The 27,493-nt window shown below is 37.5% G+C and overlaps 1 protein-coding gene across 4 annotated transcripts in view; it reads right to left on the bottom strand.

Moving 5' to 3' along the window:
- The window catches only part of ODAD2 (outer dynein arm docking complex subunit 2), a 176,317-nt gene extending 161,529 nt beyond the window's left edge, over positions 1-14,788 (bottom strand). For 2 of the 4 annotated variants that reach the window (XR_013758247.1, XM_079106903.1), the window contains exons 1-7: positions 14,740-14,788; positions 13,578-13,722; positions 11,033-11,290; positions 5,508-5,665; positions 1,635-1,827; positions 1,082-1,188; positions 750-886 (exon numbers count right to left, since the gene is read on the bottom strand). Coding sequence is in view for 3 of the 4 variants with exons in the window: in XM_079106903.1 (XP_078963029.1) it covers positions 750-886; positions 1,082-1,188; positions 1,635-1,827; positions 5,508-5,665; positions 11,033-11,256 (819 nt within the window). In the remaining variant the exon portion in view is untranslated. Of the gene's footprint in view, positions 1-749; positions 887-1,081; positions 1,189-1,634; positions 1,828-5,507; positions 5,666-8,966; positions 9,104-11,032; positions 11,291-13,577; positions 13,723-14,739 lie in introns of those variants that run through there. The other 2 variants (XM_079106904.1, XM_079106905.1) reach the window with 2 other exon arrangements.
- Positions 14,789-27,493: the final 12,705 nt, after the last annotated feature.

Below are 27,493 nucleotides of genomic sequence, written 5' to 3'. Positions count from 1 at the left end.
GACCAGTGCTTCATCTTCGTTGGTCCTGGTCCCACCTCTGGATTCTCCTCTGAGCTCCTCAGTTACCAGCACTAACTGGGTAGCACCCGCTCCCCAAAGGTCTGTGTCTCAGTTTTGTAGAGACTGACAGGCTCAGAGGGAATCAGCACAGCCCAGAAGTGGCCTCCTCTCCAGAGGTCCAGGTCCCAGGGTCATGGGACACTTCCTCTAAGCTTTTAAATTTGGATAATCCCCTCTGCTTCTCTTTGTCCCTTCAGTTCTTAGGATGGAAGCTGAAGTTATTACTTATGTATTACCTCAGTGCCCTCATTTGCCTTTTCTTTCCTTCAGTGGCTATGTAACTAATCCAGGAACATATTATATGAAGGTGGTTTTAGTTTTATAAAGTGAAATGGGTCACTTTGAAGTCTGTTTCTTAGGAGGCTGACTTAACGACCCCAAATGATGAACAATGAAGCTGATTCTGGGACAATTTTGAATTTGCCCAGCAGAAGAACAGAAAAGGAATTTGCTTCATTCCTATGACACAGTATTCTAATCTCTGTGGTCATCAGGACTCAACCCAAGACACAAACCAGCATTTATAAAGACCTTAAGTCAACTGGCTTTAATTATGTTTTCAAGAAATTATGGGCTGGGGAGATAGCTCTGTCGGTAGAGTGCTTGCCTTGCCAGCCCAAGGTCCTGGGTTCAATCCCCAGCACTGCAAAAAAAAAAAAAAGAAGAGAAAAAAAAAAGAAATTACTTACACCATTTAAAAACACTCCTTCTGCGCTGCAAGTAATGCACAAAGCTTCAACATCGTGGGGTTTTACCAGCACATAACATATTTCCCCATACATCTGTCGCCAAGGCGGGGCTCGACAACCATTTGTAAACTCATAATCTGAAATCAATCATCAAGTCATTAATGAAGTTCAACCTCAAGTTCTGTAAAATGTATTGGCCTCAACAAAATACTGTACAAATTTTAAGTTTTCATTTTCTTAAATATGCAATTCTGATATAGCCAAGGAAAGAATTTTCAGAAATGTAATTACAAAAAAGTAAATAAATAAGTAAAATGAATCTGATACAAAACCTGAGGTATATTCAATAGATTCCAAGACTGTTTGTTCTCCTTTTCCTGAGAAACGTTGGAGCAGCTCTATATCTTTCTTAACTGTCTTTGGATTTAAATTTATTTGTCTGCAATAAATATTTTAAAAATTATCTTAAGTGCTTTAAAACAGAATCTATAGGAAACACATGAATACATTTCACTATATAAAAAGGAATCTCTCTTTTTTGTAATTAAAATTGCAGTTAAATTTAGCCACATTTTAATCTTGTAACAACGCTATCAAAACATTGAGGAATTAGTGATTCATATTGGATGTAACATTAATTATATGCAAATATTTGTTACATTTTTAATAATTTCATACAACCAGAAAATACTATAAATATGAACACATTTGGCACTACACAAACTCTTTATGGTATTTGTGCTATAATTTAAGACTTTTTCATTGTCTTAAGAGTCTTTGAAAATACATAATTTCCATACTTTTTATCTTTTTGCATTTTTCCCCTAAACTCTGAAAGCAACTTTTGCAACTAAGTTTTAGAGATATCTCTGATAAAACACTCACAGTGAAATATATTTTAGGGAATGATTGAGGAGGTGCAGATCCAGTTGCTTAAGCAATATGGCAATTTTCATCTTAATCTCATTTTCAGGGTCATCATCTGTGCTGATTTTATTAAGGATATTTAGGGCCATGGAGTCTTCTTTCATTTCACCAAATTCAGAGCCCAAGATTTTTACTACAGGGTCTCTGTTACCTGACAAAAAAGAAAGGTGAATAAAAATAGTCCTCTTGTCTTTTACTACAAAAACACAAAGAATAACAAATCTATCAAATCCCCCCTTATATGTATTTCCTTCATTAAGCTTTCTCCGATTGACCCAATTCATCTCTACTTCTGAGATTCTATTATACTTAGGAACTTTCTTAGACCTCTTGATATGTTTTGCTTGTATTATATCATCTATGTATACTATCTCCCTAACAGGACAAAGACCAAGACCAATTGGCTTCCTCCCCCGACCTCTGCTCTCCTGGACTTATTGATGATGAAGCATTGTTTGGAACAGGTATTCAATTCGTAGATTCAGAATTGATTTAGAGATAAATACTAATCCCCTTAAAAGAATCAGCTCTAGAAATGTGTCTCTGTCTCGGTGCTCAAGGTTCATAAATGCTTTCTTTCCCAAACAGCAGGATTCCTTCAACTACAGATCTACTGTCAGTCTTTCCCACTTGTTCTAACTGCTTATATTCTCAATGCCTTCTGATGTTAGTGTTAGAAAAACAGATATAGCCACTTACATATGTACGACTATTATAGACAAAAATTTAAATATAAACTCATGATCAAGGCTGACACAGATGTACAATATGAACCTAGAGATGCTTAAAACAGAGAAATATCAAAAAATAAGGTAGTTGAAATGAGGGAGAAAGGGTGAAAAACTTGTTTGGAATGGAACACTTCAAGAAAGATGAAAATACATATTCATTGGGACAGGGAGAGGGAAATACCAATTGGAGTAGTTCAGAAAGCTTGACTTGATTGAAATGGTGCCTTAACTTTCCAACAGGAAATGGCTATGCCACCAGGAAATTGCATTAAAGGCTTAAGGCTGAGGAAAAGACTGCCTGGGTAGGGAGAAAAGAAGCCATGAGAAAGACAACAAGGAATCAGCCATTTACCTAGCAATTCAACTCATCAACCTTTGGTTGTCATGTCATAAAAATCTGTGAAACCATCCCATTCACAATAGCCTCAAAAAAAGAATACATGGGACTCAATCTAAAAAAAAAGAGGTACAGGACCTCTTAAATGAAAACAATGGAACACTAAAGAAAGAAATTGAAGAAGACCTTAGAAGATGGAAGGACCTCACATGTTCTTAGATAGGCAGAATTCATATTGTAAAAATGACCATATTACCAAAAGGGCTACACAGATTGAATGCAATTTCCAACAAAATTCCAATGACATTCTTCATAGAATTAGAAAAAGTAGTCACAAAATTCATTTGGAAAAATAAGAGACCCAGAATAGCCAAAGCAATCCTTGGCAAGAAAAGTGAAGCAGGAAGCATCACAATACCAGACCTTAAATTATACTTCAGAGCTATAATAACAAAAACAGCATGGTATTGGCACCAAGACAGGCATGAAGACCAATGTACAGAATAAAAGACACAGAGACAGTCTCACATAAATATGATTCCTCATACTAGGCAAATGCACCAAAAATATATATTGGAGAAAACAAATGTGCTTCAAAATGGTGCTAGGAAAACTGAAAATCCATATGTAGTTGAATGAAATTTACCCCATCTTTCACCCTATACAAAACTCAACTCAAAATGAATCAAAGACTTAGGAATTAGACCAGAAACCCTGCACCTGTTTGAAAAAAATATAGGCCCAACACTCCAACATATCAAGTCAGAAACTGACTTCCTTAATAAGATCCTTAATTCAAGAAGTAAAATTTAAAATCACTAATTGGGATGACATCGTTAAAAAGTTTCTTCACAGCAAAGAAAATAATCAAGGGTATGAAGAATGGGATAGCCCACAGAATGGGACAAAATCTTCAACACCTGCACCTCAGATAAGGCATTAATTTCCAGGATATTCAAAGAGCTCAAAAGATTTAACATCCCCCCCAAAACCCTAAATAATCCAATCAATAAATGGGCAAAAGAACAGAACTGACACTTCTCAAAAGAAGACATATAGTCAACAAATACATAAAAAAATGTTCAACATCTCTACCAATTAGAGAAATGCAAATTAAAACTACACTGAAATTTCATCTCACTCCCATCAGAATGGCAATTATCAAGAATACAAGTAACAAGCCAGGCACAGTGGAACACACCTGTAATCCCAGAGGCTCAGGAGGCTGATGCAGGAGGATCACAAGTCAAAGCCAGCCTCAGTATCGGCAAGGCACTAAGCAACTCAGTAAGACCCTGTCTCTACATAAAATACAAAATAGGTCTGGACATGTGGCTCTGTGGTTGAGTGCCACTGAGTTCAATCTCCAGTACAAAAAAAAAAGAAAAGGAATACAAGTAACAATGAATGGTGGGGATGTGGGGAAAAAAGGTAACTCATACATTGCTTGTGGTGCTGCAAATTGGTGCAACCACTCTAGAAAGCAATATGGAGATTCCTCAAAAAACTGGAATAGAACCACCATTAGTCATGTATAACTAAAAAGAACCAATAAAAAATAAAATAAAAATTAAAAACAAAATGTTAAAAACCATTAAAAAATTCATAAAGGTCAATTCTAAGAGAAGATATAAATCTGACTACCAAATTGCCTGTACTATGCAATTGAGACCTGAAACTAAGGATGTTATCTAAACTCTTATAGGAATGACAAAATGTAGGAAAGAATATTTAGCCAAACCAGATATATATTGCATTCCACGTATTGACTCATCTGTTAACCACCATGTAGTTAGCTTTACACACAAGATTTCATTCCTCTCAGGACAGCACCTTTGATGTGCACAGAGCCCCCAAAATAAAGAGTAGGCATGAGACAAAAAGATGTTGCTATTCTGAGATGACTGACTTTTTTTTTTTTTTTTTTTTTTTAAGGACAATCTGCCCACCTCACACAGAAATGGACAGAACTCAAGGACTTTATGTTGGGATCCATGGGCGTGTAACTCAAAAAAAGCATAACACAGACAACACATCATTACCTATGATTAGGCATTTCTGCTGAAAAGAAATATATATAACACAATTATAGCAGGAAAACAATCACATTATTTTTTGCATGTTAGATGGTTTGATGACAATGAGCTCATTGCATATCTTTGATGAAGAAGAAAAACATTTCCTGCCGAGTTGAATAAATGTAACTATTCACAGAAAGTTGTGAGATGTACAGTGGAATATGACCAAGAAAAATGGAAATGGGATATATTAAGGACTATCTCTGCTAAAGGAAGACCCCACATTCATCTTATAGGAAACAAATTATCATCCATCATGGCAGTATGTGAGGGGAGAGAGTGAATTCAAATGTTGGTCCTGGAGATTTCTCTTCTCTTCCAATGTGACCTTATAGACTACAGGACACTTGGCTTTCCAGCTAAACCACCTGCAAAAATTAGAATCCTACAAGCCTACTAATGGTAAAGGATCAGGCCTTTTATTTTAAGGCAGAAATTTGATATGAACATAGCAGTTTAGTAAGGAAAATAAATGGCATTCTCATGAAGTGCTACATATGACTTTTCACCTTTTAAATGGTGGATCTTTTCTTAAGAGACCTTAGTAAATGACCTCGTGGTGCACATGCATGTGCGTGCACATGAACACACACACACACACACACACACACACAAACAGACACACACACACACAAAAGATTATGATTCTAAAAGTTCAAATCCCAGATGGGGGCACAAATATCACCTTCAATACATGCTTGTGCTTCCTTCAGCTTTGTATCTTTGGCAATAAATAAAAAGTGTGCCAGTTGCCCGAAGCTCCTAACTTTAATTTGTGGTACAGAGAGAAGCAGCAAAGGCTGTCCATTTTTATCAACTTCTTCTGATTTGACTGTCGTTTCACTAAAAAGGGAAAGAAAAAAATGAAAGCTTTGTGATACCTGGAAGTCAGTGGAAGTTAAATTTAAGACATTTAGACAGATTATTGCTGTGTCTCATTCTAAAACACAGGAAATATAAATACCTCTGTTTGGAAGCAAATCTATTTTCCTTCTTTGCCTACACCCTCAGATATTTAAATCCCCAAACTTACCAGCAATCATAGTGAGCAACAGGATTTATCCAGAAAGAAAACGTTAAGCCATTTCCAGAATTCGCAAATGAACTCAACGAATCGCAGCTTTCAATTTTGTTTCTCTAACAATATGTTAGTTTCTGATACCTTTTTATTAAAAAGTACTAGTTCTACAGAACCATGTATGCTTCAGGATTTCTAATGTTATCTTGTTTATAAATTTTTTACACCACGATGATTAGTGGTTAGGAATTTTCTTCTCTACACTGTATTTATGAACAAAAAAGCTATGAAAAAAAGGCAAACTACATCCTCTTTGTGGATTATCTTCCCACGCTGAGCTCACTCATTTGGTTCACCTTAGGATAATAGGCAGTTTTCTAAATGGGCTTTTCCTGATCATAAATGATTGGGTCTCCTGGATTTCTGTTTCTGTCAATTTTAATTTTTTCCCATTTAAAATATTTAGGTTGGCTTTTAAAATTATTACGGCATTTTTGTGGAAATAAAATTTCTACCAATTTCTACCACTTATAACATTGATTAAACTGTCCATCTTATTTTTTATTACCTGTTGATATCCCTGATAAAACTGCTCACATGTTAAGACCTGATCTAATGCCTTTAAACTGCAATGAAGATAAGTAGATATGAAATGTGCCTAGTTCACCAGGAAGAATGGATATGACAGGTCCATATTACTTAACACTGTTACCATTAGTTTTTTGGTTACTGTAAAATACTGATGATACTAAACTTAAAAAGAAAAAAGTTTATTTTGCCTTATAGTTCCAGTTCATGACCATTTGGCCCCGTTGCTTTGGGCCTATGGCAAGCAAATATACCATGGCAGGGAAAGCGTGGTAGTGCAATCTGCTTACCTTATGGAGATTGGAAGCAAAAAGAAAAGAAGAGAAGGGCCAAGGGAAACAATATCCCCTTCCTAACGACCTAGCTTCCTTCCATTAGGCTGCACCTCTTAAAAGTTCTACCACCTCTTAAAGGTTCTTAAAACACCAAACTGAGGACTAAGACACATGGGCCTTTGGGAAACAATTATGCAGACCATGTCATTATCTCACTAGAATAGACACAAGTACTTAGGGACTATGGGAAGCAGAGTAAAATTCCCCAAAATGCCCACATCCTAATCCCCCAAATCTGTGAATTCATCCCCTTACATGGAAAAAGGGACTCTGCAAATGGATCAAGTCAAGGTTCTTAAGATAAGAAGACTATTCTGGATTATCTGGGACAGATGTGATTCAATTATCCCTATAAGAGGAGGACAAGAGAGTCAGAGTCAGAGAAGGTGAAATGACAATGGAAGCAGGTTAGAGAGATGCAAGCCCATGAACCAAGGAAGGCAGGGGCCTTCAGGAAGCCGGGAAAGGAAAGGACAAACTCTCCCTGATCTTCCAGAAGGAACAATGGCTCTGCCAACACCTTGATGAGAAATTGGAGGACAGAAAGTCAGGGTGGCATGTTTCACAGCTGGTACCCGTTGAAGTCTGTACCTTAAAAGAGAAGTGGGAAACACCAGCCTTAGAGAGGATGCATAAGAGTAAGTTTCAGGTTCCAGCTTCACCATTTCTAACACGTGAAGGATATGCTCTTGGAAAGAAAAATAATGCGCCCAGTTTATGAAGGTCAAGAAGAATGTGGTGCTAATGAAATCCACTGTCCTGATGGAAAGACTTTTAAACTGAAATTGGGGAAGGAACTCAAATTACTCATTTTCTTAAGTTGGGTGATCAATACTCAATATTGATCAGAAAACTAAGGCCCAAAAAGTATAAATTGTGCTCAAAGTGTGCATTACAAAGTGTGCAGGAACCAGGATTATTGTTCAGATAATCTAATTTACTGTTTACACAGAACTCCAACGAACATATAATTTTGTCCCAACTCATACATATCACTGAGACACAGTGGAATGATATTTGCAAGTAAAACATTTATAATAACAGAGCAAACATGATTCAGAAAACAGCTCCATCAGAGAAGGAAAGAAAACAACAGGTAATAATATTTTTTCCATAATGATTCTGAATTATTGTCTAATTTATAAATTTCCCAATCTCCATTCTAGAGAATCAAATCAACTCAGCTCTGTATACCACCAATCGATGATATTAGGGTTTGGATCTGAGGTGTCTCCCAAACAACTCGTCTTAGGCATACCAGAATGTTCACAGATGAACTGCTTAAATTATGAGAACTGTAATCTCATCAGTGGATTACTCCATTTGATAAATTAATAATTTGAATGGATTACTAAAGTGGTAACTGTAGGCAAGTGGAGCATGGCTGGAGGAAGTAGGTCACTGGGAGTATGGTCTTGGGGACTGTAACTTGTCCCTGACACACCTCCACACCCCACCAACCCTCTCCTTTTCTCTCTCCTTGCTGCTGCCATAAGCTGGGAAATTTTCCTCTACTATGTCCTTTGCAACGTTCCAGAGCAAAGGACTCAGCTAACCACGAACTGAAACCTTTGAAACCATGAGCCAAAATAAACTTTTCCTCCTCTAAATAGTTCTTGTTGGATATTTTGGTTACCGCAATGAAAAACTGACTGATACAGATGGTATTACACATTGACTGGTGTCAATTGTCCTTAGTTGACAATGAATTGGGAATTCATTCTGAGATGTTTTAGGAAGATTATTTATCTCATTTTTCCTGATAAGAACAAAAGCAACTGCAAATGGTAATAAAAAGAGATCTATGATTTCTGTGGAAATTAATGTAAGGATACTTTCCCAGAACAAGTTAAACATGGAGAGATGATGACAGATGTTACTATAGGATACATTGGTTGGAAACAATTCTAGAGGAAAAGATGAATTATGCAACATGTGAAAAGTGTGGTGGTTATTCAATTAATAGCAGCCTCCACAAAGGGAAAGAAGATGGTGATGAAATGAAAGACCTTTTCAATATGTGTAAAGGATCTGTTTCAAGTATCAGATGTTCACTGGCCTAATTCAGAAGGCTGATCCAACTTTTATTGTCTGCCACAGAGAATGCATTTGGAGATGTACAAAAGCAAATGAGAAATGAGACCACAAATATAAATATAGTCCCATCAATATCGGCAGAGACCAATACAAAGGGATTGCTTACCTACTTCACAGACTCAGGATAGATAAAACTGATTTGTCTCAGAATGAGAGACCTGAGAGAAAGTACATGTGCCAGGAAAAACGCCTTCCTTTATACGAAAACATCCAACGACATTCTTAAGTGGTAGAAACACAACCAAGGGACTCCAGACCCAAGTCTTTTGTGACGACTATGTCCTTATATGTAGACACACAGATCTGAAAGGAAAACAGCATCTCCACTTCAAGTAAATGTATAAATAGTGCACTGAGAGTCAGAAGCTAAGCCAGATGAATTCAGGTAAACCAAAGAGCAAAGAAGGCACTAATGTTGGGGCTATTTTAATAATAATTTCTTCTAGTCAAGAAGAGCATCTCTGGCTCTGGTTTATCTCATTTGTTTCGTTGCTAAAGGTAGCAAATGCAGAGTGGTTATGCATTTCTGAACATCGCAGGGTTTGGTGCACAGAATAAGAAGTATAGTCAAGACCTGGAGGGAAGCATTTGGTATCTTCTTTTGTCACCAAAATCTCAGCTGTATTCTTTGCATTCTTCGAAGCGAGCAGTACCTATCCGGTTTCATCAGTCACACAAGCATGGATTCCTTCCAATACAATAAGGGATAGTACCAAACCTCTTTCATCCTCAACATCAATGATATCATCAATAAAGGTCAAAAATCAAAACAACGTCTACAAAAATTATCCTACAAAAAAGCTGCATAGTAAATCTGTCAGAAGGAAGACAATTGGAGTAGTTATTTCAAAATGCACATGGTATCAAAACACCTTGCTTAGGAAGGAATGCTGTACATAAAGACTATGAAGAGATATAAGTACAAAATAAAGCAAAAAGAATTTGAATAAGGATAGAGAAGGAAAAACAGTGACACATTGGAGGAGTGTTATACCCATGTAATTAGTAGGCAGATGTGGTTGTGTTTGTACTTGGAACATAGAATGAGTACAGAGGCCAGATACTATAAAAATCTTGATATTCGTTCCTGTCATCTGCTTTAAAGTCATCTTTGTACAAGTAGTTAATGTATTTTTAACTGGTTTTGCAAATGAGTTCACCTTTCAAGGGTTAGAAAAAACACTGAACTTAGTTGGGATCAATGCAGACTGGAATAGTCAATCAGAGATGACCAGCACTTTGGGAAAAAGTGACCCTTGGTAGAGTCAAACACACATAAAATACACCAATAACTTTGTTATTTTAATTCACAGAGAAGGAAGACCAAAATAAGAACTAAAGAGTTCTTAAATGCAGTTCAAGAATGTATTTTCAGTTCTAAAAATGAATTTCTGACTTTATTGTCACAAATAATCCCAAAGGGAAGAAGGAGGAAAGGTGCAGGAACCTTCGGCCAGCTAGGGAACTGTTTTTGAAAAAGTCGGACTTTAAAAGTATATTTGCAAAATCAAAATTGGACAAGGAAGTAGAAAAGAGAATGCTTTAGGTATACAATAAACTGAGGTTCCACCCCTGCTAAAACAACCATTTTTTTGCTTATTATACAATTTAAGTGTGTACACGTATATGTATGTATATATATATATATGTATGTATGTATATTTATTTACTTATGATCAAAAGAGATGAACTGATACCCCATTGAGTATTTAAGCTGGGGGTAGGATTTTTTTTAATCTCATTATTCAAAAGAATCTCATTTGAGAACAGCACTAATTATTGTATCCATCACTCCAGGAAATGAGACTCAAGAACTGGAAGGGATTTTGTTTACATCAGAGGTCACAAAACTTGTATGACTACTGACACCTGACAGGTAATTTGGATGATGGACAGGCTAAGCATGAAGCAGCAGTGAATGCTGGGAATGGTGATCTGGAGGATGTGTCCTCTCTAAAAAAGAAAAAAAAAAAAAGAAATTTAAATTTAAAAAGTTTCATTGGCCAACTGAGATATCTTCAAATTTCATCTGAGTGCCTCCAGTTTACAATCCCTCATTTAGAGGATTTCTGAGATTCAAAGAGGCTAAGTGACTTGCCCAAAACCCACAATCAATCAATAAAAATATGGACAATGATGATATTCAATTCTAGAAGTAATTAAATGGCTTACCTGACAATATAACCTGATTCAAATGCTGAGGGCTCCAAATCTGTATTCCATTCAAGTGGTTCTACGAAAACAAATTTCGCCTCGTGGGGATATTTATAAATAAAATGCTCCACAAACACAATAATTTCTTTCAATATCTCCTCGTTCAGAGGGGTACTCTCCAGGGTTCCAGTGCCATAACCAGCAGCGGTCCATTGTGCAGATCTTGTGAGTGCCACGCCCATGGGAACAGCTAACCCTCAGATCTGAGCTCACACACTGTTAGAGTAGAAAGAGTTAGACCAGGCAGCGGCATCCACCTTCCCACTGGAGCAGTTTTCAAGATTTTAAACCAGAACAACCCAACCCACATTCTGCTTCTTCATCCTAGAGATTCCGTTTTTAATTAGCTAATTACTCAATTCAGTAAAATAGTTTAACACTAAATAATAAGTAAAACTGGTATCAAAGGACTTTCCAATATCTGCCTGCTCTGAAATTAATAACTTCTTTCTAATAGTCTCAGGCTTAAGAAAGAGAATTCAAACAGCTGGACAGAAAACCCAAACAGAAAATTCAAAGAGTGGAAAAAAGAACTGGTGGAGGTTGGCACATGTGCCTTGCTTCACAGCTTTGCTGCGGTGCTGGAGGTTTAAGTGAGAAGTGCTTATTTGATGTGGGCCAGACATCATTTAGAATTACTCTGAGACTTTGTAAGTTCCCCAAGTCCTTCTGAATTAAGGAAACATGATAAGAATGCAATTGTGAAGTATAATTTTAATTTTTTCTGAAAATTAGTATAGAACCTATCGAGCCTATCTTCAGAATATTTTAACAATCTAAATTCCATATTCCCTGCCCATTTATCTTGCAAAGAATGGAAATATTTTGTTGGAAGTCGCAACTTTTTTAAGACAGACACAAGAAGTGAAAGTCTTAGACTTTTATCTAAATTTGGCTATCAAAACAGTCTGATAATAAAATTTAAAACCAAAATTAAAATGAAATAAATTTCACCTTGGCTAAATCAAAATTAGTTTTTAAAAAAATCTTTTAAAAGATGACATTATCTGTGATATTAAATAGGAATCAAGTTTGAAAACAAGTTCTGATATTAATTCATAATAGGTATTGTTTTCAAATAAACTATACTTGTATGTGTTCTCATTTGTAATAATGCTGATTGTTAAAATCTTCTTTCCAAAATACTAGCTAAATGGTTACAAAGTTAAATATAGAATATATTCAGGATTTTTTTATCCATCATTATTACAATGATCCAGAAATATAAGATTCTACAGAAGTGAGTTGGAGATTTAACTTTCCCTACTGTATTAAATCTTGAAATCTAATAAAAGGATTTCAGCACTCTGAAAAGGGCACTAATTCCTGCTAGGAAGCAGTAAAGAAATATTGTAAAGATATCTAGTTACCAAAATGAAAGAAAGGGGACATCATTGGCATTTAGTGATGAAGACCAAGGATGCCCAATGTCCTTTTGGGTAGGACAATAATCCAACAGGAAGAATTCTGTTGAAACTTCAAGGTATCTGATCAGAGAAAAACTTCAGATAAGTAATATGTGAGCCTGGAATTTTTCTTACTTTACAAAAATCACCAAGGATTTTTTCAGTTTTAACATACACTGAATTTTCCAGGATTGTAACTATCATATAAATTAAAGGAAGACTGTACATATTACATTTTACACTGAATGTTACCAAGAGCTCAGCATTTTAGAAAGGCATGCTATTGGTGGCAATGTTATAGACAAAATTAAAGTTGCAATGACAGATATGAATCAGCCTACATTTGAAACTACTTTATATTCACAGTAATTCTATGTAAGGCAGGAGCATCTGACAACTTCCTTATATATTCTAGTGTAATGGTACCCAAGAATTAACAATTATTTTCAATTTTCCTTCATTTTACAAGTAGAGTACTATAAATATTTAAAGCTAAAATATTTAAAACATATTACATACGTAGGATTATTATCTATGATTTTGATTTCAGAATACAAAAGTAGCATTACAGAATTTTTATTACAAAAACCAAGTGTTGGATCAAATAGATTTGAGAACAACTGATTAAGATAGACAGATGAGCACTAATGAAATAAAATATATATAATTAGTGTACAAATTTTGTTATTTTGTTTCTATTGTTAATTGACAGAAAATGCTTTAGATTCAAACATATAAGCATATATTGACATTTGTATGGCACTTGAGTTTCACAATGTCATGAGAATAAGTATAAACTAAAAATAAGTGCAAATAGTTTTATCTTACACAGAAAGGTGTTGATGGACAGTTCTGTTCATTTTTTAATTTCAAGCATACATTTGTTGAGGTGATCTTATAAAAATGTAATGATTGCATCATTTCCTTCTTGCACCTTTTTAAAGAAAAATGTGAAACTGCATAGATTACATAAGATTGTGGAGGTCAACATACCATAGAATAACTTCTTGGAAAACACCTTAAAAGGGAACTAATAAATGCAAAAAATAAATTCTTTTTGTCATGAGAAATTTTATAAAAATGTAAGTGAAACTTACATTTGAATCTATTCAAATTGTTTTCTACTGCAAGGGATCCAGGAACCACAGGGATACACAGGCTTTATTCAAGAAGGCTGGTTAGGAGAAACCCTAAGAAAACCTTAGGGGGCCTATGTCAATCCAGAAGACAAGTGCAATATTACTGGGAAAAAAAAAAAAAAAAAAGGTGGTGTTCAAGCATGGTCAGTACAACTCAGGTAAATATACAAAACCCAAGACTTATCCTTATCAAGATAGGCTGCTTCTGGTGTCTACCCATCACCAATCCATTAGGGGGTTTTGGCCTAAAAAAAACATGATTATGATGAATACATGCAAACACATAAGTGCATATCTTTAAAGTAAATTTTAAAGAAAAATGTTCAAGGATAAAAGGAAAAATGTTTCCGTGTGTGTTTGTCTACACAAACTAGGAATCACACACTCCTTTTCTCTACTGATCCAGTAGATAGAATTTTTCATTTTATAAATCCGTTTTGAGCTTCCACTATCATTAATAAAATGAAGCCCATTTGTGAACAATTTCTGTGACACTGGAGCGGAAGCAAAACCAAATTCTTTAGAAGGCAATGGAAATGTGGCCATCCACTCTGAAATCTCTACTCGTGGCTGGTAACATCAATGGGGAGTCAGCGCGCACACCAGCATTCTCAGCATCGAGAAGCTACACCCGGACCTACAGAAAAATGAAAATTTCAGAACTGACACGAACGAGGCCCTGAATAAAACCCGACCCAAACGCGGTGCGACGCTGGCACCCATCTGACACCTTACAAGAGGGAGGCGTCGGAGTTGGCGGGCTAAGTTTTCTGAGACGGGGTCGGAAAGGGGCAGCAGAGACCAAGTTGAGAGTAAGGACGCAAAGCGGCGAGGGAGGAGGGAAAGGAAAGGAGAGGCGGGAAGCGACGGGGAACCAGAGCGGCTCGGGGAGCAGATTTAGCCGGAACCGGTGGAAACGGGTCAGAGGAGCCGGAGGCCCCCAGAACCGGGCAGAGGTGGGGAAGGTAACAGATGGAGGTGGGAGAGGGATGGGGAGTGAGCAGAGAAACAGCAGCGGGGCCTGGGAGGGCCCCGGTTTTTCAGTCATCGCCAACGCCTGCAAAGCACTCCTCAGGGCGCGGGGTCCCCGGAGCAGCGAGATCCCCGCGGCTGCACTCACCTGCAGCGGCCTCCGGAAGCCCGCACCGTGGTTCGCGCCTCCGGGTCCGCGCCGGTTGCTAGGACGCCAGTAAACACCCCGCGCCCGCGCTGCAGCGCTCAGCGTCGCCGCTCCGCGGAGGACTCGGCCTCAGTGACCTCCTTGCGCGCCGCTGCAGCCCTCAGAGGCCGCCTCACCCGGCCCTAACCGCAGTCCTGTCTGCCACCGTGGTCCCCCGAGCTCCAGCACGTCCAAGTTTCCCTCCGAACCGCTGCTCCGAATGCCTGCGATGCTCTGCGCCCGCTTTGGGTTCCAGCCGCATCGGCAACCTGCTGCTTGCCGCTAGTCCCCTCCTGGGAAACAGTTCCATTCAACTTTCTTCCTCCAGGACAGGGGTATTCATCCCAACTCATTCTGGGCAGTGGGACCTGTTTACCTTAATTAAACTGGGGGACAGTTGAGGGACTTTTAGCAGCCACTTAAAATGAAACAGAAAGCAAATAGAAAATAGTCCTAGAAACATGGTTTCTGTGATTCTCCGAAGAGTTCCAGACAAGTGTATTCTATGTACCTTACGTCTTCAGAAACCTCAAAAACAGCATAGGGCCTCCTTTAGGATATTTGAGGCTTACAGTTCTCTTTCCAAGAACAAAATAAGGGTAGAACATTTTAATATCACTGGAAAAGCAGAAACTGCTCCTCAGTAGTCTAATTCAAAGAACTGGAGTGAAAAGAAACCCTTTCCCCCATCTTTTATTTTAGCTCTTTAATCTCTTTTACCTTTGTCCATTAAGACGATCTTGACCCCTCCGAGAGACACTCTACTATCAAGAATTCCAGCTCTGAAAAACTGTGGGGGCTGAGGGAGTGGCAAAAAGAAAATATTGTTAGTAATATAAATAAATAAAACAGAATGAGCAATATACTACTTTAGGGGGCAGAGTGTTTAGGAACTAAGATCTGGATAAATTAAGGTCAAAGAGTGTTTAGAAAGTAAATCTGATCCTTTCTCAAAGTCAAATAGGCTTGGGAATGGTGTTAGGGTAGTGTTAGGGTAGTGAATTGACTGCCTCAATTCAAGAATGGAATCTTTCTGCAGATGCTTAGGGAAATGAGATAGAGATACTTGACCTTTGCTTTATTTTGTTTATGTCCTTCTCTTTTTGAAAGTATAAAAGTTATTAGGAGTAGACTAGTTTTGCATTAAGGGACCACATGCAGCAGGGAAGTGTAGACTTGTAACCTGTCTGAAAGGGGTCAATGCCCTTAGATATATAGGGGAGCCCTTTAAAAAGATGGATGAGACACTTTGAGACAACAACAGCATCATACCTGTGGAGCTAATGCAGGCCAGAAGATGGTGAAGAGCAGAGTTCACCCTTTAGAAGTGTTCTGGAGCATTCCTGAAAGAAGCCAAGTTTCTTTAGGTACATACTTTCAATTGCATTGTTTAATCATCTATATAATATGATGGAGCATTACTGGACCCAACATAGAAACCAGCCAGAAATCTATAGTTCAGGGTATTTGACATTGGTTTGCAAAGCTGGAAAAAGCCAGTACCACCAAGATCTGAGCATTCATGTCATCTTTTGCCAGACTCACACCAATATTACAATGTACCATTGCTGAAGGCAAAATCTGAATGTATTTTACCTGAGATTTTTCAAGTAAAAAGTACATAATATTCAAAATTGAAGAGGTCCTAGCTGACTGTCCAATTTTTCCTTGTCATGTTGAAATTCTCATTGGACAACTTTCACTCTTAGCTTGAATGACTGTCAGAGAGGTCTTTTCTGACCACCCAACATAAGGATCTTCCATGTTGCTCATGAAGGACTCACCACGACTTGTCTGTTGTGTCACCTGTCTTCTACCACCACAAAGAAAGCTCTAGAAAATACTGTCTCACCCAAGCCTGGAACATGAAAGGAACAAAATTGACAAATCGCCTAATGAACAATGGTTTGTTCCTTGATGCTCTTTGTTGATCTAGGCACAAGAAAGGCAAGGCCCACATTTTCTTGGACATGATTGGTAGAACCAACTAGAAGATTCTAAGTGCAGGAGTATCCTGGCAAAGAACCTTCAACACCAAGAGTACACCGAGCAGTTCTTTGAAGCAATGGCCTTTCCCAGCACTGAATACAGAATACAACTAGAGAGCATAGGCACATGACCCTGTTCTGTCCAGTGGAAATTCAGAGACAATCTGCCAGGGGTTTCTGGGAAAGATGTCAGAGATTTGGACCCATCTCTGTGATTTTATTGCCAGTAAAATATCCTTCCTGTGAAAGCATCTATCCTGGCTTGAACAAACCACCTCCTCTGGTACAGAGTAGAATTTCAAGCACAGATTCTGTGCAGTAGTTTGTAGGGTTATTAGAACAAGGTACCACAGTGAGGGAAGGATCCCCACCATACTTTTCTTCTTGGTTAATAGATGGTTGTCTTCAAGTTCTCATGAAATTTTTTCCTGTATCCCTATCTCTCTGTGCCTAGTGGATTACCACTCAACCTAATGAACTCACTTTAACCTCACTGTTTCTGAAAGGACCCCACATCCAATAAGATTGTACTCTGAGGTCCTGCAAGTTAGGACTTGAACATAATAGTTTTGAGGGGGACATAATTCAACACATACCCTTCTGTGAACAGGTGAGTCAGCAGGTTTCAAGAATCCTGGGTGAGAGTGGGGCCATCTGATGAGGCCACCAACAGAAGTACTTATAGGGCACGATGAGGGTAAAAGTGATGGGCAAGGTTGGCCTGAGTGTTCAACACCTCAGTCAGGAAAGGACTGGGATGAATGAGGCCTGCAGAGGCCGCCGGGAAGTGCAGTCATTTCAATTGTAAAATTAAGTTTCATTCTAAGGCAGGATTGCTTCTCAGTGGAGTTTTACAGGGGATCTCAACAGGAATGCTAATGAGAGAAAATTGTATGAAATCTTACAAAGTCCCAAAGATCAAGTCCACCAGATTCTACCTTCCCTTAGTGAGGACAAAGAATCAAAAACATCCAGTCTCAACTGTCTGCATATGTCCTGGGATATTACTCAGTGATGTGCTGCAGATTAAGCCCCATGGTCTGGAAGTGAAATGGCTCCTCCTTGGAGTCTAACCTCTTGACATTTATTTACTCAGTAAATGCTTTTGGATACCAGTATATGCCAGCAGTCTGTTGATAGAACTAGGTTATCCAACTTGAGTCCTGGTTCCTTAAAAAAATCCACCAAATTCTATTTAGGGTTTCTGCAACAGAAAGAAGTTCAGTGGCATGTAGCACAGCAACTAAAGGACAGAGAGGAGAGAAGCATGAATAGGTGGGCAGGATTGTTTGAGGTAGGCCCCTTAAACCATAATAAAGGTTAAATTTCTGTTCTAAGAACAAATGAAACCTATCACAAGATTTTAAATAGGAAGTGGCATGATCTGATTTGTGCTATTAAGAAGCCAGTCTATTTATACTTGGGAAATAAACTTACAGACATACAAGAGTAGAAGCAAAGATATTATTAATAAGCCCCTTTACATCAGGTTCCCCAGGACATAGACTCCAAGATAAAAGAAAAACATGAGAAGTTTATTGAGTGCATTCAGGGGAGTGAAGTCAACAAGGTTTTACAAAGAAGTTGAATTGCAGTGCAGTCATAAATACCCCATGGAGGATCCTGAAACTGGGATGATCCTACAGTTTCCCATATTGAGGCAAAGGGGCTAGGTCTTTACATTCCCCACCATCAACTAGTTCAGATTCCCCTCAACTTTCACCAGCACCATTGCTTATCTAGGTGGCTTCCCTGATTGGTTGATCTTGGTCCTACCTTATGGAGAGTCTAATTTCCCAGTAACATACACTTCTCAAGTGGGGGCTACTTTAGTTTTACCTTTACCATCAAAATTGGGCAAGAAAGTTTCATGCAATTCATAGGTGGATCCTGGGTTCCAAGTATATTCTTCTTTTATTCCTGACATAACAGCAACTCTGTCTCCCCCTAATGATAAGCATCAATTTCTCCTTTGGGATCACAATTCATTTACTTGTCTGTTAGTCTGTTGCACAAAGATCTCAAAGTCACAAAGTACCAGCCATAACTTGATGGCACATTCCTCCTCTAGGAACCAGTACTTCCAAATATGCCAAACCCACATTTGTGTGACTGGGAGCACAAATTTCCCCACATGATAGGTAAATATGTTCGTTTCTACTTCCATCTCTTGGTTCCAGTACCCATGTAATTTATTATTAGGAGCCACAGTCCCATATAATGACTGTTGATTTGGGGTACACACCACAGCCTGGAGGAAGACACCAAACCCTCACAAGCTGGCATTTCAGAGCACCTTCAAAAGGCTTCATTGCTCCACTAGGACAGTAGCCAACAGGATGAACTAACAACTTTGGAGATTATCAGTGCCCTTTCACTGAAAGTGTTGAAACTGCAAGACCAGCTGTATGAAGAAATGTAAAACAACTTAGCAGGAATGGAGATCATGTATAAGCCCAATAACATGAGTGTCCTCTTGTCAATACTGATCTACTTAATGTCACTGTTAAGTGTCTAGTCAGCCAATAGCAAAGAATCCCTGTTCCTGAGGAAACCAACCAGACTATCATGATAGGTCTCTTCCAACTTGAGGATGGCAAAAAGATTCCTCTTTACTAATACTGATATGTATTCCAAATATGTGGGCCCTCTCTGCCCACAGGATGTGCCAGCATTAACATCAATATGGCATTGCACTCAGGAATGATTACCTCAAGCAAGATCTCATTTCAAGCAACAGAGATATAGCAATAGGCTCCTGATTATGAGATTCACCAATATTACCATGAATCACGTTGCCCAGAGGCAGCCATTCTGATAGGATAGTGGAATGACCTATTGAGGGTTCAATTAAGGTGCCAATAGGGTGTAAGACCTCTCAGAGTTGGTTCTCCATCCTCCAAGATGTGGTACATGCTTGGAATTAACAGTTGATGTATGACATCTATGTTGTGCTATTTTCCTTAATAGCTAAAATTAATGTATGTACAAAACAAAGAGTGACAAAATGGATCAAGGATCAGGATATTAGACCAGAGACCCTGCACCTTCTAGAAGAAAAAGTAGGCCCAACTCTCCATCATGTTGGCTCAGGAACCAACTTCCTCAACAAGATCCTAAAGTGCAATAAGTAAATCAAGAATCAATAAATGGGATGTTATCAAACTAAAAAGCTTCTTCACAGCAAAGGAAACAATCAAAAATATAAACAGAGAGCCTACAGAATGGGAGAAAATCTTTACCACCTGTACCTCAGATTGAGCACTACTCTCCAGGATATACAAAGAACTCAAAAAATGTAACACCATAAAAACACAAATAACCCAATTAACAAATGAGCAAAGGAACTGAACAGACACTTCACAGAAGAAGAAATATGATTGGTGAACAAATATATGAAAACATGTTCAACATCTCTAGCAATTACAGTAATGATAATTAAAACTACTCTGAGATTCTATCTCATTCCAGTCAGAAAGTCAGAATGGCAATTATCAAGAATACAAGTAGCAATAACTGTTGGCAAGGATGTGGGGGAAAAGGTATAGTCATACATTGCTGCAATGTATGCAGGTGGGGCTACAAATTGGTGCAACCATTATGAAAGCAGTTGAAGATACTTTAGAAAACTTGGAATGGAACCACCATCTGACCCAGTTATCCCACTCCTTGGTTTATATCCAGAGGACTTAAAATTAGTATACTATAGTGACACAACCACATCAATGTTTATAGCAGCTCAATTCACAATGGTCAAGCTAGAGAACCAACCTAGGTGCTCTTTAACAGATGAATGGATAAGAAAAATGTAGTATAAATACACACAATGAAATATTATATAAAATATTTTGTATAAAGAAAAATGGAATTATGACATTTCCCTGTAAATGAATGGAATTGGATACTATCTTGCTAAGTGAAATAAGCCAGTCCTCAAAAATCAAAGACTGAATGTTCTTTCTGATAGGCAGATGCTAACTCACAACAAGGGCGGGTAGGAAGGGGAAGAATAGAAGTTCATTGGATTAGGCAAAGGGTAATGAAGGGAAGGGAGGGGGGATGGAAATAGGAAAGACAGTAGAATGAATCGAACATTACTTTCCTATGTTCATATATGAATACATGACCAGTGTAACTCCACATTATGTACACCCACAAGAAGGGGATCCTAATTGGCATGGGTTGTACCCCATGTATGAATAATATGTCAAAATGCACTCTACTGTCATATATACCTAAAAACAAAAAAGAAAAAAAGAATAAATAAATAACAACAACAAAAATAGATATAAACAAAGAGGGAATCTTTTCATCATAACTATTTGATGACACACTTGTGAAATTTGGGCTTTCCATTCTCACAATCTTGGGGTTTACCAGATCACAGATCTTAAGTTACCATGAAGAGATGAACTTACCTGGGAATACAGTAAGTGTTCCTTTTAACTTAAAGGTGTGAATACCACATGGCTATTTTGAGTTCCTTATGCAAGTGAACCAGCACAAGGCAGCCTCAGGGAGGTGGGGGCGTTGTGCCCGGCATTCGCTGGTCATGATTATATGAGGGCTACAGCGCTATCACCAGAAAGGAAGATATTTAGAACCCAGGGCATAGGCAATTCACTTAGTCTGCTCTTCCAAGCTTTTCAACAATTGTGAATTAGAGATTACAGCAACCATAACCTGATGAGGGAAGGATAACTAAGAGCTCAAACTCTCAGAAATAGAGGTTTGGGTCATCCTACTAGCCAAGAATACCAGACCAGCCAAAGTGCCAGTGAAGGACTAGGGGCATTTAAATGTGTGATCTCTACTTCCTCCTACTTTGTCTTCACTATTTCTTACCCATGGCTGCATTCTAACCCTTTGGGTGAGAAAGGACAGGGAAGCAAGAAGAGGAAAGAAGACCAGGAATATTTTCATTGTCCGGCCCTGTCATAGTGAACTTTGCATTCTCTGTATGAAACTTAGTCTGGCTCTTTCTCCTGTGGGCATTTATCTTGGCTCCTCAGAAACCTTGCCTCCTTGATGCCATGTCCTTTGTGTTTCACTCCACCCCAAAATGAGCCTGTCCATTTTGACCTTATACTTGGGAACCTGGGAGTCCATTCTGTCTGTTTACTGAGGTCCTATAACTGGCCCCCCCCCCCCGCCATTCCCCTCACCAGTATATTTTTCTGCCACAACCTAAATCCGGACCATGAGAAACCCTCTCAGATTTTTTTTCTAGCAACTTATTTCTTAGGGATGTGTTCAAATTGTGGATAGTTACACAGTCATCAATAATGTAATTTTTGCCTTAGAAAATGAATGGATGGGGAAGAATTATTAATTCTTCTAATCAATACACCTCTGTCTTTTGACCTTAACCTATAGTAAAAATATAGAACAGTGTAAAAATCAATAGACATAGAACATGTAAGTAAATTTAAATTATTTACATATATATTTATTTTTAAATAAGTATTTAAATTTACTAATCATTGTATGTCCTACTATATGTATTTATTTATTTATTTATAAAAATTAGACCATATATCAAATATCAAAATATAACAGATTATTTCAACACAACTTCATGTAGAAAAGCTGTTTGTATTGTTTTGTTTTGTTTCTAATCCTTGTCTAGCACTCCAGTTATTTGGTTTTAGACTGGAAAACTTAAGCAAGAAAATAATCAAAATGACTGGAACCTGAAGTTTTGGGGGAAACAGTAAGTATATCATGTGTTTCATATAAAAGAAACCTAAGGTGGTATATTCTTTTCACAGTCTGATCAACACCTCTAGAAATAATGAAGGTGGTTTATGTAATCATTGGTATTTTAAATCTACATACTACACCACTACACTCCCAGTGAAATATAGGCATTGTGCATGTCCTTTAACTCAGCTAAAATTACAGTGTAGCGAGAGAACCCGAAGGAAGCTGAAATGGGCAAAACATGTCAATAAAATGTGGGTAATAGAAAGCAAAAGGGTTGAAGTGGCTTAGCGGTGAGGGGAAAGCTGAAACTGAATAGCTTAAAGGGGTCAAAGCCAACAAAAATAAAACAATCGTAAATCACAGACCTTGGAAAGACTCAGAACTTGGAGGCATCTCTGAAGACTGCGGAGTGAGTGGACTGAAAACAGGAAGACATCTCGTTCAAGGGTAGCTGGACCCCAAACCCTTTCTCCCAACAGAAAGGGCTACAACTCGGGCTCCAGGCACAGCTGAAAACACTGTACTAAAGTCATGGGCACACTGAGTCCTGAGTCCTCTCATCCTTGTCCTTGCTTTGGCAACACAACTTATATCTTCAGGCAAAAGAGCTGAGACTGACCAGCCCAAAAGCAAAGATCTACAGGTGCTCACATTTAAGAACCCTTCCAATCAAATACTGTCAGCCCTCCAGATTTGTGCCACATCAATGGATACAACCATGGATCAAAACTATTTGGCAAAAATTGTTTCTTTACTGAATATGTACAGATGTTTTATTTCCTTGTCATTATCCCCTAAACAATACAGTATAACAACTATTCACATAGAGTTTATGTTGTACTAGGTATTATAAGTAATCTCAAGTTGATTTATAAATATACAAGAGGATTACATATTTTTCTATGCAAATATTGTGCCTTTTTACATAAGGGACTTGAGTATCCTTAGATTTTGGTATCTGAGGGAGTCCTAAAACTAATCTCCCATGGGACAACAGTACACAGAGGCTGAAGTAGGGGATGTGTGTGGGTAGGGTGGGGAAGAAATTATAGTAATAGAATTATACCCTCTTCTTTCAGAGTAAGAAGCCAATAATAATTTCTAAACAAATAAGCAAATAACTGTTAAAATATATTGTTTAAAAATATGGGAATGTTTAAGCGATATGAAGACAATGAATGGTAAGAGTTGTTGCTCATAATTATGACTTTTAGAGAAGAAAAACCAGGAGCAAATAAACTTCTCAAGAAGAATATGGGCCAAACACTTTGTGGAAGATTTGTTCTCCATTATCCAGGCCTGATCAGTCATCACAAAGGCTCAAATAAATCCCATCTTGATGAACACAGACCAAAAAGAAGAGGATAAAGCTTCTGTGACAGTAAACTATCACTGAAATAATACTATATAACACACTGCCCCAAAATTCAAGGTGTCTGGGTATTTATACTCACTTTTGAGAATCTATAGTAATTTGTGGTTTCAATTGCAATTTGGTTGATCTATGCTGGACCTAAGTTTCTCTGCTTCAGGCTGTGAGCCTTCTGAGCTTAGTTATGGCTATGAATCTGCTTCATGTATCTTATCCCAAAGCCCAGATTGAGGGGCCATTGCTACTTATGGGGATGTTCTCATCATGTGGTCCACTTGACAGACCAAGACTCTAACTGCATCATGTTCAATTATGTTCTAATGACTAAAATAGGTCATAAAACACCCAAAATAGATCATATAGTACCAAAAACAAAGTGTGGGTGCTATAGTTTGGATCTTAAATGTCAGCTACAAGTTCATACATTAAAGTTTCGGTCCCCAACTTGACACTATTGGGAGATGGTATTATCTTTAAGAGGCAGGACCTAAGTTATAGATCACTGGGGACATGCCCTTGAAGGAGATTTTGGAACTCTGGTCTCTTCCTCTTCCTTTCTCTCTTTTGCTCCTAGCCATGAGGTGAATGGGCTCTCACCACCACACACTACTACCAAGATGTATGTATTCCTCACTATAGGCCCAAAAGCAACAGGGCCAACCAAGCACGGACTGAAATCTCCAAAATTGAGGCAAAACAAACCTTTTCTATTTTTAATTTGATTAGTGGGTATTTTGTTACAGTAACAGAAAGCTGACTAATAGAGTGAGAAATTATAATTTTCCCACCATGAAGCCATGGTGTATAGATGCATAATACCACTAAGACAAAGTAAAGAGGGCTTGTGGTAGATCACTTGCCTAGCATGTTAAACCAGGCACTGGGTTTAATTCTCAGCACCACATAAAAAAATAAATAAATAAAAATATCGTGTCCATCTACAAAAAAAAAAAAAAAAATTTTAAAGATAGAGTGAAGAAATAATTGGAGCTTATAATTCAATCTGCCAAAGCACCCTTCTTTATTATATCATTCACCATTCATCAGATGTATTCTAATCTTCACCAACATTCCCAATACATTATCAAATTCTACCTTCTAGCTAGACTATCTAGGATGAATAGCAGAATTAATAGTTTGCATTTACTTCTTTTTAGTAGTTATCTTAAATATGTTAAATCTTTTTATAAGTTGTGTTTGAAGCCCTGCTATTTTATAAGCTCTTTCTTTTACCTAAATAAAAATAAGTAAGAATACAGAATATTGTTTAAAAAAAAACTTTAAAACTGATTTTTGTCAAGGTGCACTTGTTCTGGATTTTTTAAAAGTACAAACCCAGATCAAAATACACTGGAATGTAGGGAAAGTTATTTGATATAGAAAATGTGTAGTCTAGCCAAAAAGTGATTACTCCAGAAATCCTCATGGAGAATAAAGGATTTAATGTGAGACTTGATATTTTGGAAAAACAAACTGAGGATTAATAATATCCGGGTGATGTCTCCCAATAACACCAAAGGAAACACTGAAGACGTCTTAAAAGAATGGCTTCCAGATGCCTAGTAAATCATGTGTCCATACCAAATGAGAACGTGGCTAACAGAGGATATTTCTTATTTTGAGAAAAAAAAAATCATTCTTTGGGTTGCTGGTAGTATTTTTCACATCAACTTTGTAACATTATTAAAGAGATAAAAGCCAAGAGCATTAGCCTTTTCAAATAATGAAATGATGGATAAACTAGATGGAATGAAAACTAGTTTCACTATTCAACATTATTTATGTTAGAAAAGAAATGAATTCGATTTTACAGTGAGTTTCGTTGATTTCACTGGCTGAGATATACCTCAATGTCTTGTATAGTGAGAGAAGCATAATTGTAAGAAGGGAGACAGGACACGAAAACCAGAATGATGATTTGCACATAGGGACATCCTTAGATACACAAATTTTTTAAAGACTCTGGAATCTGAAAATTGATTTCCTATGAACCATTTACACCCACAAGTCCTTTGGAAAGAATTCACATGTACTCTGGTTTGAAGACCACTGATTTAGTTCATTGTTAGCATTCCCAAACTCCTATGTCTTTTGAAGTCTTAAATTATTTCCTCCAACACACTCCTTTGTGGAGTTATAGAGTTATGGCACCTATCAAAATGTGCAGAACCCACGAGCTCTCAGAGTTGGCCTGATGAAGAACACTTAGTGAGGTCACTGGCTTTTAGTTTTTCCATACTGAAATCTTCCCTTTGACTTTCTTGTTGATTAATTTTTTCATTCCCATATTACCTGGCAAGAGTTTGCACTTGAACAATTCTCTGGGTCTTGTCACTGGCTTGAAAAACAACAGCAAGAGTAGCAGAAGCAAAACTAATTCTTAAGGAACACAAACAGATTGTAATCAGATATTATAAAACTGAAATTAGAATGTGTACATTCCAATGGGTTGTTCCTTTTAATCAACTAAATTTCCTATAGAGGACATTAAAAACAAATGGACCATTTGGCAATTTGCATGGATATTAAGAGGTTGAAGTAGGGGTGGGGGAAGAAAAGGAAGTCTGAATGAACCAAATTAATCTTCCATTTCCTTCCTAACTGGTTAATTAGCTCAAAGTAAGAGCAGAAGCATAAATTAATAAACCATATGCAATATAACATCAGTTGTCATTTGAGGAAACTACGTTTTTCTGTCATGTTAATTGCTTAAGTGTTACCATAATATCTCAAGAATGAGTAATGATTATTTTTCCCTCCTTTGCAAAAGTATCTATTTCATTAGTTTCAGTAAACTCAATCTGTAATAACTAAGATTAGGTTCTGGTTTGGGAAACAGAGATTCCCAAAAACAGTGGTTTTCAGAAGAGAAAAATTACTTGTTCACAATAGTCTGGAGTGAACAGTTAAGGTCTGCAGTCATGGCTCTCTTCTGCAAAGTCCTGTGAGACCCAGGTTCTTCCTCCACTGTTCAAGGACCATGTCCCCAAGATCTGTCCACATCCAACCACCAAGACCACATCACAGCTGATAGGAAGGAGGAAATCATGCTTTCTGCATTTTGAAGCTATCTTAATAGGTCCATAGAAATTTAAATCTGTTATATTTTCTTGGAGTTTGATTCTTTCATCATTATAAAATGATCCTTTGTTTCCCTAGTAATGATTTTTACCTGGAAGTATATTTGATTTGAATTTAACAGAGACTTACCAGTTTTCTTTTTGGTGTTTTTCTCATATACTTCTTTCATCATCTTTTACTTTCAGCCTTTCTTAAAACTTACATATGTTTATTATAACAATATAGCTGATTTTTAAAAAATCTAGTCTGACAATCTTTGTGTTTAATGAAGGCAGTTATTTATTTTCATTATGGGTCTTCTTATTTTGTACTAGTTGTCCCATGTATTTTATGATTCTTGTCCTGCTGTTTGAGTTAATTATTTTCTTCTAATTCTACTGTGCCCACTAATATTTGGGTGTTATGCATTCTGATACCATTTTTTAATATTTGCCAAAACATACACATACACACACATATATATGTATATTTAATTTATCAAAGTCTCAAGTTAGTCAATATTTTTACCCAGCTGCTGAATGTTTCCAGAGTTGTATCCTCCTCTGTATTAAGATGCCACTGTTATTTA

Source organism: Sciurus vulgaris (genome assembly GCF_902686455.1).
Source record: "Sciurus vulgaris genome assembly, chromosome: 12".
Lineage (NCBI taxonomy): Eukaryota > Metazoa > Chordata > Mammalia > Rodentia > Sciuridae > Sciurus > Sciurus vulgaris.
The sequence above is the reverse complement of the archived record's forward strand: the minus strand, read 5'-3'. Positions and strand labels throughout refer to the sequence as shown.